Source organism: Solanum pennellii, chromosome 2 (genome assembly GCF_001406875.1).
Source record: "Solanum pennellii chromosome 2, SPENNV200".
NCBI classification, from domain to species: Eukaryota; Viridiplantae; Streptophyta; class Magnoliopsida; order Solanales; family Solanaceae; genus Solanum; species Solanum pennellii.
In genome coordinates this window covers 48,777,951-48,795,146 of record NC_028638.1, presented here as the reverse complement: position 1 = coordinate 48,795,146, position 17,196 = coordinate 48,777,951, and the positions used below count along the sequence as shown (strand labels likewise).

Below are 17,196 nucleotides of genomic sequence, written 5' to 3'. Positions count from 1 at the left end.
TTATCAAACTCCCTCCCATTATCACATTGTACGTTTTTAACATTACGTTCAAATTGGGTGAGAATGTGATTTCTAAAAATCAAGAATGTGTCATATACATCAGATTTTTGGGCTAAAGGAAAAATCCACAAAAAATTAGAAAAATCATCAAGTAATAAAACATAGTAACGATGTCCTGCAGAACTCAAAATGGGAAATGACCAAAGATCATTATTTATTATATCAATTGGAAAAGTCGTATTAGAAATCGAAGAAACAAACGGCAACTTCACATGTTTCCCCAAAACACATGATCCACATTTACTAGAACTTGAAAGTCTATTACAATCAACATTTTTATTTGTGCCTAAGAGCATCTAAAATATGAGCACCCGGATGACCCAACCGATCATGCCAAAGTTTAGGAGAAAGTGCTGCAAAAGTAGAGGTAGCTTGATTGTTGATTGGAGTAGTAATTGGGTAAAGGTCTCCCCGGCTATCACACCTCATTATTTGCTTTCCCGTCTGAAAATCCTTCACAGAAAATCCAAAAGGATCAAATGCAACAGTTACAGAATTATCAGTAGTGAATTTTCTAACAGAGATGAGATTTTTTTTGATTTTAGGAGCATGAAGGACATTATTCAAAGAAAGGGTCGATCTAGATGAAGGCAAACAAGTGTGACCGTAACCAAGAATAGGAATTTTATGACCATTACCAACAACTATATTATTATTTGGATGAGTGCTCAAATTAAAATAAGACGAGAAGTTACATGAAGAGGAAGTCATATGAGAAGTAGCTCCGGTGTCCATGTACCAAGAAGGATCAGGCGGATTAAAGGACATAGTATGCATTGCAACCTGAATATCGGTAGGAGTCATCGAATCGGGTTGTTGCTGTTGTCCAGACGCCATGTAAGCCTGCTGATTTCGTGGCCTTGGGCCCAATAGTCCAGCCTACTGGTTTGGAGTACCAGGCCTAGACCATCTTTGAGTTGGGTAAGGGCAAGGAGGAATGGGCCAGCCATATCCCCAAGGAAACACTTGCTGCCAAAAAGCAGAGGACATGTTCGAAGCTTGAGCCGCACCGAAGTCTCGCCCAGCACCCGGTGGATTTCGACTACCATTATTTCTGGCACCGTCGGAGCCACCACCGGAGCCACGACCAACATTTTTTCGGCTATCAGAGTTGCGCTTGTTGTTTGACGAACTGGAATATTTGTTCTTCAACTGACCCGTGTTTGTCAAATGATCGGAGGAGTCATCTACCGAGGCTGCAACCATGGCAAATTCGATTGCCGCCTCCTTTGCCATTCCGATTTCCTCAAGAACAAGCATGGAGCGAGACTTGTAAAAGGGAGGAAGCAGATAGCTTTGACGAATAAGCGTGCCCACACCACGGTAGGATCGGGTAAGGCCACCTACCAACTGTAACATCATCCGGCTATCAGAAATCTGCGCTCCGACATTCTTCAACTGATCAGCGAGAGACTTGAGATGCTGACAGTAAGAGGATGCATTGGGAAAATTCTCCATAGAAGTGGTGGAGAATTCTTGTTCAAGAGCAACGGCACAGGAATGTTGGTTGTCCTAGAATATGTCTCGCAACCTATCCCAGGCCTCCATAGCAGTTGAATCAGGCTCAATGATGGTCTGCAAGAAATCATTAGAGATAGTGGCATATATCCATGAAAGAACCGTGACATCCAGAGTAGTCCACAGTTCCTTCTCTTGATCAGTTGAAGGTGGTTTGGACGTACCTTTTTTCGGAGAAAATAATATGGGCTAGTACTCTGTGAGAACGAGCATGAATTTTGAATAATTCCGACCACGTAGAGTATTAAACGTTTTCCATCTCAAGAGTGATGGAAATATGGTTCTTGATATTAGAGACTGCCAAAGCTGGATGAAAAGATTTGTCCGACATTGTGAGATTGCCAGCGGAAAAAAAAACGAAGAAAGGAAAGAAGAAAAGGGGGCGAAATTAGGGGCGTATGCGGAAGAAGCACCCTAAGCAACTGATACCATGAAAGAATATTTTCCTCAATCCCATCTCTCTATTTTACTGATCCTTATATACACAAAGATAGCAACAAATAAGGCTACAAAATATACTCCTAACTAATTTACCATAATACAAGATATTTAACATAATACAAGATATTTACCATAAGACAAGATATTTACAATATATTTAACAGGTTTGTTTGTAACCATCCGATAATTGTTGATTCATTATTGAATCAATCGATATCTTATTAATTGATTAGCACAGTAATCAAGGTCGGCTCCTATGCCTATTTGAATAAAACATTGGTCTTAGGCCTCCAATTTTAGGGAGCCTCGATTTTTTATCAATAATAAATTATGTGTTAATTTTTTAAGAAAAAAATAATTATTTATGATAAGATATATTTTTTAAAAGATACTATTATTTTATTTTTATTAATTCCATTTAAATAGAAGAAATCAAGAAGAATTGTTTTATTTCCTCACCGTCTCTATGCTAATATTCACATTATTTTATCCTTTTAACTTCTTTTACACTCTCTTCTTTAAATTTTTGGTAAGTTGGAGTAATACTCTATCAAAAATATGTATCAATAGTCGAAAAGTATTGAGCAAAGTGAATTGTAAATTCTTTTTCTACTTCTTCTTAGATTTTCAAGCATAACAACAAGCACAGTAAAACAAGGGGTATACAAAATTATCAACTTCTTAAATCATATTTTATGTTAACAATTAATATAATAATTGCGCGAGTAAGCAAATGTTTTTCAACAATTGATAAAATATCATTTATAAAAGATATTAAGTATACTTTGCATTTAAAAATCCAAGTTCTTTTTTCCAAAAAAAATAATGGATATGAAGTTCATTTAGACTTTAAGCCTCTAGTTGAAATTTTGCTTTAGGCCTCTGATATCATTGAGTCGCCTCTGATAGTAATATATTTAAAAGCCGAATAATGATAGATTAAACAGTAAATCAAAATTATCAGTCCCATAAACAATCCTAATTCTACCCTTTTTGTCTTTATAAATATTGTATTTTTACTTTTCTGGAAACAAAATCTATCAAAATATTTTTTATAAAATCTCCATATTTTCTTTTAAAATAACCAACAAAACTGAACTAAATATATTATTATTATCATTGTTGTTATTGATACATTATAAAAAAAAATGAAAATGGTCTGAAAAATACTCTAATTCTAATCGAAATTGTTGTTGCGATATCAAATTATTTATAAAAATTTAAAAATGATTATTATTTATATTCATACTTCTAAATATTATAATAATTATATTACAGAACCAGCTCAAGTGTATTAATGACCTATAGCAAAAATGAAATGGGGCCTTAAATTTAAATTGTAAATAACTTTTATATAATTTATTTCTTCTTGTTTTCATTGGATAATATGACCGTTCTTATTTTTAATTATTTTTCATTAGATATAGTACTCCAAATATGTCAAATTTCTTCTATTAATCCCTTCTTTTTCATGAAATGTTTAATTTTTCTACAAATAGTACTCAATATGTGTTAAAGAAAAATAACTTATAGCCTATTACTATAAAAAAAAATGAGGCCTCTTAAATTTAGGGGCCTAAGACACATATCTTTTTTTAATAATATCGAATCACCCCTGTTATTGCGCCGAGTATATTGATTAATTGAATACAACCAGACTAACATAATTAAAGAACTCTTTTCCTTAAAAAAAACGAACTCTAATAACAATTTCATTGTACTTCCTCTAATAATATACTAATATATCCTGCTAAATATTAATATTATTTTCTCTGCTTAATTAGTAAACCTTATGTTTAGAGACCTAGACAAACCCGGTCCTCATTTCTGAGATCACTGACAGAAAAATCTATTATATTTAATATTTATGTAAAAATACTAAAACAAAAAGAATCATTAAATATTTCCATAAGTAAATTATGCAAACTATATCTTTTTAATCTAACTATATATTGAAGTATGCATGTGAGAAAAATCGTAGTAGGAAAATACGAGTATAAATTAATGAATAGTTTCTATAGTTTGTTCACCAATTCTTCCTTGTATGGTACCTTAATTTTGTTGAACTTCAAACTTATTCAATTGTTACAAAAATCATACTTGAGATTTTTTAAAAAGAGAAATAATAAACTTATAAATTAATAGTTTAAAAATAAGAGGAAATCTTCTATTTATAACTAACAAATGATAGTATGTACTGCTGATTGTGTCTTATCAGAAAAGTTACAAACCTTCAAAAAAGTCATAACTCATCAAAAATATCACAACTTGTTGGAAAAGTCACAATTCTTCAAAAAAGTCACAACTTATCGTGAAAGTCACAATCCTTCAAAAAAATCACAACATTTTCGAAAAGTCACAATTTTTCAAAAAAGTCACAACTCATCGAATAAGTCAGAACCCTTCGAAAAAGTCATAACTCATCAAAATATCACAAAAGTCACAACCCTTTGTGAAAATCACAGCTTCTTGAAATTCATTACCTTTTTTCTTAGGTTTTCTTTTTTTTAAAAAAAATCAATTCATTCAACTATTTACTTTCACTTAATGATAGCTCTACTAATCTTTTTAAACTACAGATTAAGATATTAAATTGACATATTAAGTTCTAAGCAATCACAAACGATGTCGCATTAATTGGTCAAAAATATAATCCATTAATTAATTAATACATATTAATTGATGGCATTCATACTAAAATGTGTTACGTAGTTTATGAGGTTTCGTTATTATTTTTCCTTTTAAGATATAATACCTTCTTTGTTTTATTTTACAGAAAATACAGATGAATTTCTGCTCTAGTTTTAATAATCCAAAATCTAATTCATTAATATGCGTATATCTTCTTGATAAATGTTCATTGAATTGAAAATATAATATAAAATACGTGTTCCATTTCATACTAGATAAACTTGAATGTTTATATTTATTTTTAATTTATTATTAACTGCACTGTGCTAAAATGTGGTAAATACAATATGGACAATCTCATAACTGCTGTTATTCTGCAAAATTTGGCATACCTCTGGGCTAGTCTTCGTTAATCCAAGTAAAGTTAGGTGTAATAAATATATTAATAGATTCTTGATTTAATATTTTTTTGAAAAATTCTGTATAAATTTCATCCATAAAAAAGTAAAAAAATGTACATGTAATAAATTCTTTTTTCTTCGTAAAAAATGTAATAACTTTTACATTAAATGGACTACGAATGATATTTAGATCATAGACATTAGAATTTTGAGTTTAGATACGCACTCAATTTACTTTGACTCGCCTATAATAAACGTCACAAATCTAAAAAATAAATAAGGTACATATTTTATTATAATATTTATATTAATTAATAAATTTAAAATAATATATTTTATTTTTCTCTAAATATATTATAAGTGGAGGAATAAATGTGAACGGAATAACTGCGGCTGAAAAGGTAGCTATAAACTGCTAATAGTGGAGTATTATATTTTTTAATAGTGGTATATACAAATTAGGATAATTCTTAAAATGACCCAAAGATTTACTGCTACAAAATCCAAATCCTAATAAGAAAAAAAAAAGAAAAGAAGGTAGAGACAGTACCACCCACTGTTTTGTTTCCCTCTACATGGTTTTGTTGCGCCTTATTCCTTTTCTCAATTTCTCCGTTTTCCCTTAAATCAAAAGATCGAATTTCTTTCCTTTTCTTCACTCCATTCATTTCTTTTTTTAAATTCTTCGAATTCACTGCATGATGAATTAGAATCCTGGGAATTCAATCGGAGCTGTTTCAACTGATCCATTGATCAGGTGAGTTCAATTGGAATTTTTCATTACTTTTTATGTATATCTGATCTTGAGTTTCAATCAATTTCTGTTTAATTTTTAATTTTTTTATGTTTTCTTGTGAATTTTCGTATGACTATTGGGAATTTGAATGAATTTGGGATATAGATTGTAAGGATTATATGATTGTTCGTTTTAGATTGAAATGCCGATAATTTGATGTAACAATTAGGGATTGGATTGATTCAGAATTTAATCTGTTGGTTTTTTTTTTTTAAATAAAAAAAATTATTTATGGTGAATAGGTTTGAGGGGATGCTGTTGACCCGGTTATGTTGACTTTGTTTAACCCCGGTTTATGCTGGAAATTCTATTCATTAATCTGTTTTTTTTTTTTTTGCTGTAGCTTTTAAATGAGTATAAACAGTAGAATTTAGTTTGATATGATTTCATTTCAGTGTCTATGTTTTTGCATTAGGACTTTAATCTGCTTGCTGATGTTTGATTGATAGGTTTTTGCATTTAAGATTCAATTTTTGTTTATGACATTGTTGCACTGTCATTTATCCTGAAGATTAGGATTTTAAAGTTGGTATAGTTATGAAATATATGTACTTTTGCTTATTAAGTTCCTTTTTCAGTTGTGTTGGGAGTAGAAGATGGCAACATTAGTTGCGAAACAAGGGCCATTGAGCAGTCAGATTCAAGACACACCGGGAATGAGAAATCAGTCTAGGGTGTTTACGAAGAGAAAGTTTATCCTAAACCGCGATGAAGAAGAGCTTGAAAAGGACAATGCATCAGCATCGGTGCTCAATGTTACAGAGTTACCTAACAAGAGACCAAAGCTTTGTTCTGAGCCCGGCGCCTCCCGTGGCAAAAGAACTGTGTCAGGGCACGCGAATGTTGCAATCAGAGAGGAGGGTGCACTTTTATCGGGTGGATTTGCAGAGAAAGTAAAAACTGCAGAAAAGCCAAAGAGGAACATGGTTAAATCACATTTGAGAACCAAGACAGTAGCTAAGGAAAAAATGACTGTAAAGGAATCTGAAGGTTCACATAGAAGAATCACATCCAAGGGGTATCATCGTTCAGCAGAGAAGAAATTAAGTTCTAAAATTTGGGATGAATTGGTGGGTGATGATAAAGAAGAGGAGAGTGAAGAGGAAGAGGAACAGGAAGAGGATGAAGAGTATTTTCCAGGATCCTTAACAAACTTTCAGATGCCACTTAAGGAAGCATTGAATAATTTAAGAAATACAGAGAAGCTTTTGAGAACTTGCACCAAGGGAAAAGTTCTGAGAAATGGACCTATGAGAAATAAAGGGAATGATGAAGAGAAAGACGAGCCTTCCCAGCGCAAGGACAGGCTCAAACTATCTACCACCACAAAAAGCATTCTTCTGAGAGGAAATTCACAAACAAAAAGGATGCCTGATAAAGTAAATCTAGAACAACCTTCAGGAACTTCAAGAAAGAAGATGACTCATAAAGGAGATAATACAATGAACAAGGTGGAATTTGGAAGTGAAGAAAAGCAGGGCGTGTGCAAGAAAAAACCAACTTTATCCAAGGTTGGAAAGAAAATGCCAGGGACTCGTGGAGTTCAAGGCTCAGAGAATATAAGGCAGGTGCCTGCTATATTAAATGGAGAACAGTGTCTAGGAACGTCAAACAAGAAGAAAATTCCTCAAGGAGAGAGTACAATGGAGATGGTGGATGAAAGTGAAGATGAGTGGAAGGAAAAGCCAAGTTTGTCCAAGGATGATAAAAAGAAGCAGGGAATTCATGAAAAAGATGCTCAGAATAAAAGGATATCTGTACGACGTGCTACAGCATCATTCAAAAGATACAGTAATGATTACTATGTTGGTGAGTGGGAAGATGATTCTGATGAGTATGAGGTTTTCCCACTAAGTGATGGACATCATATACCAAGTAACGCAAGAAACCAGGGAAGTGATGTTTCACTTGAGTCGAAACCAAAAAACAGTCAGAAAAATGTAATAAAAAATTCAGGAAAGTTACCTGTGTGTAGTTCATTTCCTTCCTGGGCACCTGCTAAATTAAATGGAGAACAATGTCTAGGAACGTCAAGCAAGAAGAAGAGTCCTCAAGAAGATAGTACAATGGATAATATGGATGAAAACGATGATGACTGGAATATGTGCAAGGAAAAGTCAAATATGTCCAAGGATGGAAAAAAGAAGCAGAGAATTTATGAGAAAGATGCAGTGGATAAAAGGACATCAGTCAGACGTGCTGCTGCATCAGTCAAGAGATATGATCATGATTACCATATTGATGAGTGGGAGGATGATATTGAGGAGTATGAGGTTTGGCATCATACACCAAGTAACACAAGAAGTCAGAGAAGTGAAGTTTCACATGAGTCAAAACCTAAAGATAGTCTGAGAGATATAGTATATAATTCTGTGAAGTTATCTGCTTGTAGTTCATTGCCTTCCTCCACATCGTCTTCTGGTTCGACAATTTCGAGAAATGGAATAGATAGATCTAAAAACGTGAAGGTTAAGCTCTTGTTATTCATCTTTCACTTTAAATTTCATTTCTTCTCTGTTTTACTTATTTCTTTCAGACGATGACTTATTTATTTTATCCTGTGCAGGTAAATTGTCATCAATGTAGAAGAAGTGATAGAAGAACTGTTGTTCCTTGTACTAAGTGTAAAGAGAAATTTTACTGTATCAAGTGCATCAGGGAATGGTAAACCTCTAATGTGTATCTCTTATCTTGCTGTCCAAATGCTTAGTGATTCTCTTTTAGTGTGACATGGAGTTTTACCCTCATTTTAAGCTTCCTGCTATTTATTTTTGGTGAGCAGGTATTCTGAATTGGAAGAAGAGGAAGTCTCAGAGGCTTGTCCATATTGTCGTGGAAAATGTAACTGCAACTTCTGCTTACACTCAAGTGGCATGCTTAAGGTTAGCCTTTTCTTTTTTTTTAATCGAACAAAATGAGCTTGTAGCTTTTGTTTCCTAATTACTGTTAAATATTTCTTTCCTTGAAGACATCAAAAAGGGATCTCCCTGATCGTGAAAAGATCAAGCATTTGCAGTATTTGATTATCAAGCTGCTTCCCTTTCTAAAAGAAATTCATCAGGAACAAATTCAGGAGATAGAGACAGAGTCTTCTATTCGTGGTATGTATCTAAGTTCTAAAAACAAGACCGACTCTGATAAAACTTTTCTTACATTGTTCGCTGTTTTTATCACAGGGGTATCTTCATCTTCAGTTGATATTAAACAATCACTTTGTCACAATGAGGAGCGAGTTTACTGGTAATATATCTTCTCTTGTTGTTTTTTTTTCAGCTATACCTTATTTTTGGAGGTTTTATTCTTATTGATTTCTTGGCCTTGGAGCAGCGACAACTGTTCAACTTCAATAGTCGATCTTCATCGAAGCTGCCCAGATTGCTCATACGAGCTATGTATAAGTTGCTGCCAAGAGCTTCGGGAAGGAAAGTGTTTAGGAAATAGTAAAAAAGCAGTTGTCAAATATCCAAATATAGGTTATGATTACATGCACGGTGGAGACGCAGAGCCTGAACGTTATGATAATATGGAAATTCCACAGGACCAGAACAAACCAATTACTTGGGTTGCTAATTATGATGGTAATATCATGTGTGCTCCTGAAGCAATTGGTGGTTGTGGAAATTTTGTACTAGAGCTCAAGCACCTGCTACCGAAAAACTGGATATCAACCTTGGAAGCAAAAGCAGAAAGGATTCTGATTCAATGCAATTTCTCCGAGATTATTTCCCAGCCGATTTGTAGAATGGATGACCCTGAACAGTTACACAGAGCGGCTTCAAGAGTTGGTTCTGATGACAACTACTTGTATTTCCCTACTGCAAAGGACGCAATGGAGGATGATGCACTTTTACACTTTCGTAGACACTGGGCCAAAGGTGAACCAGTGATTGTGCAAAATGTTCTTGCACATACAAGTGGTTTAAGCTGGGAACCAATGGTTATGTGGCGTGCATTATGTGAGGGCACTGATTCCAAGATCCTTACAAGTATGTCAGAAGTGAAAGCTATCGACTGTCTGGCCAATTGTCAGGTTTTTCCTCATTCGTCTGCATTTTCTACCTTGTCCACAAGCTTAGTACCTTTCTCATTCCACTTATTCATCATCCCTCTCCCCATTGACTTGGTAGTTACCATGTTTTCTAATGGGTTTGTTTTGCTTCTAGTATCCTTTTGTTAAAAGAAAACTTTTTTCTCGTATTAAAGCATTGCTTCTTGAATAGCTTCATGGTGTTATTAAAATATGATCATCTGCCATTGTGCTAAATCATCAAATAACATAAAACTTTTGCAGGTTCCGATCAATACTCGAAAATTTTTTAAAGGTTATACGGAAGGCAGAAGGTATGGAAATCTTTGGCCTGAAATGCTCAAACTTAAAGATTGGCCACCATCTGACAAGTTTGAGAAAGTCTTGCCTCGGCACTGCGATGAATTCATCAGTGCATTACCATTCCAAGAGTACACAGATCCAAGGATAGGGATTCTGAACCTTGCTGTTAAATTACCGGCTGGAGTCATAAAACCAGATTTGGGTCCAAAGACATACATTGCGTATGGTCTCAGCGAGGAACTTGGGAGAGGGGATTCAGTGACAAAGCTTCACTGTGATATGTCAGATGCGGTATGATTTTGACAGGACTATTGTAGTTCATTCATTTGATTTCACTTTATTCTTATGTGATGTCATTGTGAATAGCCCTGGTTAATACTTGAAATCACAATTTGGAGGATATTACCTTAGCTCACATCCAAAAACTATAACCAAATCGACAAGGACCTTGGCAAGAAGGTATCTCAATTGTAGGAAAATTCCAAAATGAGCAAAAAAAACAAACATTTTATTTCAAATATATAGAACCACATTCGTCCAATCTCTTCTGCCTTATGGCCAGTCCTATGCAATATGTTTGACAATTGTCACATTCCCGGTAAATTAATCCACATGCTACAATCTAGTTTAATGTTTATTCTCACCTTGGTAGCAGTTTACTGCTTTTCCCAGTTCTGTATTCTGTCCATGATGAAGCCTGCAAAGACTGCAACCATTACTTTTTCAGGCTTATTTCATGACGAGCTAATATTTTAAAATTTTGAATTGCTCAGGTAAATATTTTGACACACACAGCAGAGATGGCTATAACTGATGAGCAGCGGTCGGCAATTGAAATAGTGAAACAGATGCATAGAGCTCAGGATGAAAGAGAGCGCCTCGAATGCGAGGCTGATGAATATCCTATGAAGATGTCTAGTGACATTAGAAGGGAGGAGAAAACCTCTGATGTTTCAGAGACAACTGGAGGTGCATTGTGGGACATTTTCAGAAGGGAAGATGTACCCAAGTTGAGTGAGTATCTTTTAAAGCATGCAAAGGAATTTAGGCACACTTTCTGTTGTCCGGTTGATCAGGTTTTTCATCCAATCCATGACCAGAGCTTCTACTTAACTTTGGAGCACAAGAGAAAACTGAAGGAAGAATTCGGTTAGTAATTTACCCTGTTCGTTATCTTTCCTCAATAACAAGGATCACATTTTATTTAAAAAACTCAAGATGTGCACGCTTACTATTTTAGGGATTGAACCTTGGACATTTGAGCAAAGACTTGGAGAGGCAGTTTTCATTCCTGCAGGATGCCCTCACCAAGTGCGTAATCTCAAGGTAAGAATCATACTTATATAATCCATGAAAATCCAGATGATAAAGTTCATCAAGTAACCAACCATCTGTTTTCAACTTTCCAGTCGTGTACCAAAGTTGCTGCTGATTTTGTTTCTCCTGAAAACATTCGAGAATGTTTCCGCCTCACAGCTGAGTTCAGGACATTGCCGAAAGGCCACAAGGCCAGAGAAGACAAACTAGAGGTGCCATATAAAAAATGCTTTATTTTAATCTGACTATGTTAAGCCAAGCCTCCATTTCTTACTGACTTGTTTCATCCTCTGGTGTAACAGATAAAGAAGATGGTCCTTCATGCAATCAACCAAGTTGTCACAGATTTGGAGCAGCTCACATACATAGCTTAGAGAAATAGCAGTACTTTCTTTGGCAGCAGTAGCAGTTAGTATTTGGTTATTGCTATTGTCCTTGTGTGTTCTTTTAGGTGTTAGGCCAAGGACAATTTTGATACATATTTCTTGCAGCTTAGGCCCTCTTCACCATTGTTGCCTGTAGAAAAGTAAATGTTAAAGGAACATTCTTTTTTAGATCATACTTTTCCTGCAATAAAGGCAGCTTCTCCTATACAGAGACTCGTAACCTTTGCATTTGATTACATAATGGAATACAATGTGAAATTTCATGCAAATACTTTCTATAGTACTCTTTAAGCCTAACAGGGATTTAGAATTTGATTGGTATTAAATGATTTCTAGATAGAAAAATGTGAAACTAAAGCAAAGGGAGTTTATACCAAATCAAATGTATTTTAGTATAATTAAGTGATTTCACGAGGTAAATTGTATGTTATAATCATGCCAAAAGCTAAAGTACAAACTTGTCAATACCGAAAATGAGTAAATTTTTATCTGCATATTACCGTTGCTTATAGACACTTAATCACATATTATACTACTCGTAACTGTATCATCATTATTAAAGAAACAACACTAATATTGTGAATTCGACAACTATTAGATCACATTCATTCAGGGTTTTGACACGAACTAAATATTGTTATTTTATCGTAAAATAGTGTGGAGACGTTTGGTGAGATAAAATGAGACAATTTTTGAGGTAAATTTTTAGTATCCATTGATCTCTTGTTTGGTTATGAAGTTTGTGATATCTTATTATAGGATTAATAATCAGTACTCAAATAAGTTATTACTGTTTCTAGATGAAATAATAGTCCTGGAATAACTAATCGTAAGATAAAATAGTTAAAATGACATAATATCCCAATAAACCCTTTTTATAATTATTTTCACACATTTCTCTAATGGAAGATATTTCTTTAAAAAATTTATTTTTAGAAATTACGCAATTCATATCATTTTTAATATAACAAACCAAATATTTACTAAAAAGTACTAAGATAATTAATTCTAACATAACTAATCTTAAAATAAGATGTATTCAAACTAAACAACCCTGCATGTCCTACAGAGTTTGAAGCATCAATTGAATTATAGCTCTAAAATTGGTCATTTTTTAAAATCAATTTAGTGCACTAAAACTAAGATGTACACGCGTCAACAACAACAATATACTTTGACTATGACCGACTTATATCTCTGTTCGACCAGTCGATTCAGATTTTACAGACTTATCCATTAAGCTCATGAGCAGAATCTTAGCTTGAACCTACCTTCGCACACCCCCGTCACTCTTTAAGAAGCATTCACCTCAAATAAATCACCTACCTCGCAGTGTCCGGCCTCTCCCCAAATGATCGATGTGGCAGTTAGACATCCTTAGAAGAAAGAATGGTCTTTAAGGATTGGTCGTTGTGTGTCATCACTTACCACCTATCCTACATATTCAATTAAGGTCGTCACTACGAAGCTATAATTAAGGTCCACAAGGTCTTATCATCTAGTCGTTGGTACTCTGCATCTTCACGGAGAATTCAATTTCACCATGTTATTTTTAATACACCAAAAAACAAACAATGCATAAATAATAATCTCAACATAGTTAATGCAAACATCACTAATACACTCTATTTAACTTTATTTAACAATATTCGTATACACCCTATCAAATGACCTCTTTAGTTATTCCATAATGAGGTTTTGAAAAGAGGATGTGTAAACATCTAGCCTCATCTTGTGAAGATATTGATGTTGAATCAATAGATCCTCGACTCAAGTTAAAAATATATATAAAAAAAATTAAAACTAATATAATAACGAAGATGTGTTGAAAACAATTAAGAAAAAAATAAGAAGCAATAATAAACAATGGGTAACACAAAAACCAAAGAATAAAACCAGGAGGAGATAACAATAGTAATAATCATCCGGGAACCAAACAAACCTCAACTACATAAAAATCTATCAATCTTAATCGTCAATCTTCATATCTTCCTATCCATGATCTTGTATTTGATAAGCCACATATGTGTCAAATCATGTCTAATAACCTTAATCCAAGACTTCTTTTTTTGCCTACCACACCTTTTGATTGGAGCATTTATTCCTCATATATCCAAAATCATCTTAGTGTCGTCTCACTCATTTTGTCCATTGCAAGGCCACTCACTCTACATTATCCCAAATAGTTTTTTTTCTTATCTTATCTCTCCTAATATGTGCATAAATTCATTTAAGCATCCCAATGTTCACAACTCACTTTAAGAAGTGCCAATTATTCATGTCCAAACCATTTAGTGTTACATCACTCATCTTGTCTATTGCAGATATCATTCCTATCTTTTCTTGAATAGTTTCTTTTCTAATCCTATATTTCATAATATGCACGTATATTTATTTAAACATTCTCATTTATGCTAGCTAACACTTCCACAATATGTATCAACCAAACACAAATAGGCTTATGAGAAGAAATCACCTACTATTTTTTTCTCCGCTAGAACTTAAATTTTAGGTCTCATGGTTCTCAATCCACTTTATAGATCACTAGGTTGAATCATTAGATCCACCCTATATTCAACCCTACCAATGGTACATGTGCAACTCATTATATTATTAGGTTCAATATGAAATTACGTGCAGAAACAAAGCTAAGTGATGATTCGTAGATTCAAACAAATTTAGTAACTTTCTCATAGACTCTGTATTTGCATTAGAAAATTATATATAACATGTGAATTCCTAATAAAATTAATTCATGACATAGTGGTAAGCTAAGTGAAGGTTTGTAGGTTCAGACAAATTCAATAACATTTTCTAGATTCTATATTTGCATTAGAGAATAATATATAACTTGTGAATCCCTAATAAAATTGATTGATGACACAGTGATAAGCTAAGTGGGGGTTCATGAATTCAAGCAAATTCAATAACTTGTGAATCCCTAATAAAATTGATTGATGACTCAGTGGTAAAGATGGCGTCATGGAAACACTAACGTTGTGGGTTTAACAATACCATCAACAAAAGTTTCTCTTTTTTAAAAAAAAGGAAGCATCATCTCTTCTATCCAAGAATTTAGATTCCCCAAACTCATTTCTTCTATCTTAAAATTTAGAACCTCAAACTCCTAACCCTGACTCACTCTCTCTTATTATACGCTCTCTAATTAGACAACATGATCAACAAGGTGATCACAATTAAAAAGCAAAATATATTAGGTGAATCGGAATAGTTAGTTGTTATGAACGGGCTTAAAGGTTCAAAAATCAAATCCAAAACATCCAAATCAATCAATCCAAAATCGAACTTTAAATATCCATTCCATTGAAATCTTTTTGGATTGTAATTTCTTCGATATGTGATCAAAATTTTCATATTCAATCCGATTGGTCAAACACTCACCCCACAACAAGTCTTTGTCAATCAATTTAACCACCTATCCTATTTATGAAATATCTCCCAATAACTCGACCACCCAAGCAAGTGTTTGAAAAGCGATGAGAACAACTTTCCAACAATATGGAGGCTTCTAAATACGTTACTAATCCAAATCCAAACAATAAAGATATTAGTAAAGATGCAACTTCTACGAGAACTAGACCCATATAACACAATTGTCTTTTGGAAATCAAAGCTATATAGCCAACTAACAAACAATTTCAAAACACAATGCAAACCTTGCAAAGAGCTAGTCAAATTTGAAAACATCAAAATAACACTTGCACAAAGTACTTACCATGAAAGAATAAGCCCTTCCAAATCTTCCATACCCATGTTTTTTGCTCCTTTCATCCTTTTTGTTCTCAACTTCATTCAAATCCCCCAATCCACTTTTTATGCAAAGATTTAAATCCAAAAATCCACACCAATCTAATAAAATTTTACAAATTGACTTCAAATTCTAGATCCATCTTTGAGTATTTTTTGATAAGGAAAAGTGCTTCAAAACCCTCCTTCTAAGCCCCCACCCCACCCCACCCCACTCTTTTCCCATATGAGGAATCACTAGGCCAAGCAAAGAGATCCCTCTACACATATATAGGTAATAGTGCAATAGTAGGGTTTGATTAACATAGTAAAATGACTTGTTTGCCCTTATGCTTGAGGAACAAGAAACGATTGATGAAAGATGCCCTTTTTGGGACCTATAAATGCGCCTTTTTTGGTGGACATTTGGCTATGAAATATGTATTTCCTTGTCTTTTTATTTGTTACCCTCTTCTTCGTATGATTATAAAAATTTGGGAAAATGCACAGCTATTCTTCAACATATACTTTAAATTCCACAGACACACTTATACTATACTAAGGTCTTATTATCCCTGAATAAATTTTATAAGTAATTTTCTATCCTTTTTGGCTTACGTGGCGCTAGCTTGAAAATAAAAGTCAATCAACGCTTGGCCCACAAGATAGTGCCACGTAGGCTGAAAAGGGGTAGAAAATTATTAATAAAATTTGTTCAGGAGGGTAATAGGACCTTAGTATAGTATAAGTGTGTCTCTGAGATTTCGGGCATAGGTTGAGGGGTACTTGTGCATTATCCCTAAAAATTTTGATAAATATTTTATATTTTTTTTCTTTAAAAAAAATCATTTTGTTTTATTTTTAGTCTGTTTTAAAAAGAATGATTATTTTTCTTTTTGGTAACACTTTAACGTTAACTTTTCACGTAGCATGTTTAAGACCACAAGATTAAAGTGCATTTTGATATTATTTAACATAACTTTAATTTAGAACCACTAAATTAAAAAGTCTCATTTCTTTTCGTAAACTTCGTCCAACTCAAAGTAGGTCATCCTTTTTTAAACATGGGAGTATATACTTTCATCACATTAATATGTAAAAAATTGCATTTTGTAGTACTTTTTATATAGTTTTTGAATACCTATTTTTTTTAAAAAAATGTTATCAAATTAATGTAATCTAATTTAATGTTAAAAATTAGTTAACTTGACTTTTGAAAAGTGCAACATGACAAATAAAAGTGAACAGAGAAGTAAATTTAACTTGATACACTTGTTAAGAAAATAATAATTGATATATTAAATTTTTTAATTTTATAATCTTAAGACATATTTTACTAAAGAATAATTATTGATCTTCTTTAATTTGTCAAAAATAATAAATAAAAGAAAATCATATTAGAAAATATCTTGCAAGTAAATAGAAACAAAAAGAGTACTTTTTACTTTATTTAGAATTTCTAAAGTTCGAGTTGAATTGCATTTGATTATATTTTTTGCCATAAATATATAAAATTTGGATATATTTTTTTAAAAGTATAAAATATAATTTAAAGTCATTTTACAAAAA

The 17,196-nt window shown here is 33.2% G+C and overlaps 2 protein-coding genes and 1 long non-coding RNA gene across 3 annotated transcripts; 1 reads left to right on the top strand and 2 right to left on the bottom strand.

The window, feature by feature from the left end:
- Positions 1-939: 939 nt before the first annotated feature.
- LOC107010111 lies at positions 940-1,518 on the bottom strand. The gene has a single exon (XM_015209369.1). It carries the CDS (start codon positions 1,516-1,518, stop codon positions 940-942), a length of 579 nt encoding a protein of 192 aa, XP_015064855.1.
- A 4,019-nt stretch (positions 1,519-5,537) lies between these two features.
- On the top strand, positions 5,538-12,149 carry LOC107010872 (lysine-specific demethylase JMJ25-like). The gene is made up of 12 exons (XM_015210139.2): positions 5,538-5,808; positions 6,426-8,315; positions 8,414-8,511; positions 8,630-8,729; positions 8,816-8,948; positions 9,024-9,087; positions 9,175-9,877; positions 10,139-10,468; positions 10,951-11,326; positions 11,418-11,503; positions 11,587-11,706; positions 11,797-12,149. Exons 2-12 carry the CDS (start codon positions 6,444-6,446, stop codon positions 11,866-11,868), a joined length of 3,954 nt encoding a protein of 1,317 aa, XP_015065625.1. The 5' UTR covers positions 5,538-5,808; positions 6,426-6,443; the 3' UTR covers positions 11,869-12,149.
- LOC107010874 lies at positions 10,665-15,881 on the bottom strand. Its single transcript, XR_001455759.2, has 2 exons — positions 15,617-15,881; positions 10,665-12,010 (listed from the first exon to the last, which is right to left on the bottom strand). It is a non-coding gene; the product is annotated as an uncharacterized LOC107010874 (long non-coding RNA).
- Between the last annotated feature and the right edge of the window lie 1,315 nt (positions 15,882-17,196).

What these genes read in the sequence shown, in the direction of transcription:
- LOC107010111 (XM_015209369.1), bottom strand. Translation starts at nt 1,518, where the DNA reads ATGGAGAATTTTCCCAATGCATCCTCTTACTGTCAGCATCTCAAGTCT.
- LOC107010872 (XM_015210139.2), top strand. Translation starts at nt 6,444, where the DNA reads ATGGCAACATTAGTTGCGAAACAAGGGCCATTGAGCAGTCAGATTCAA. An exon ending in ATAGATCTAAAAACGTGAAG is followed by an intron (nt 8,316 to 8,413) that starts GTTAAGCTCTTG and finishes TATCCTGTGCAG; the next exon opens with GTAAATTGTCATCAATGTAG. An exon ending in GACAGAGTCTTCTATTCGTG is followed by an intron (nt 8,949 to 9,023) that starts GTATGTATCTAA and finishes TTTTTATCACAG; the next exon opens with GGGTATCTTCATCTTCAGTT.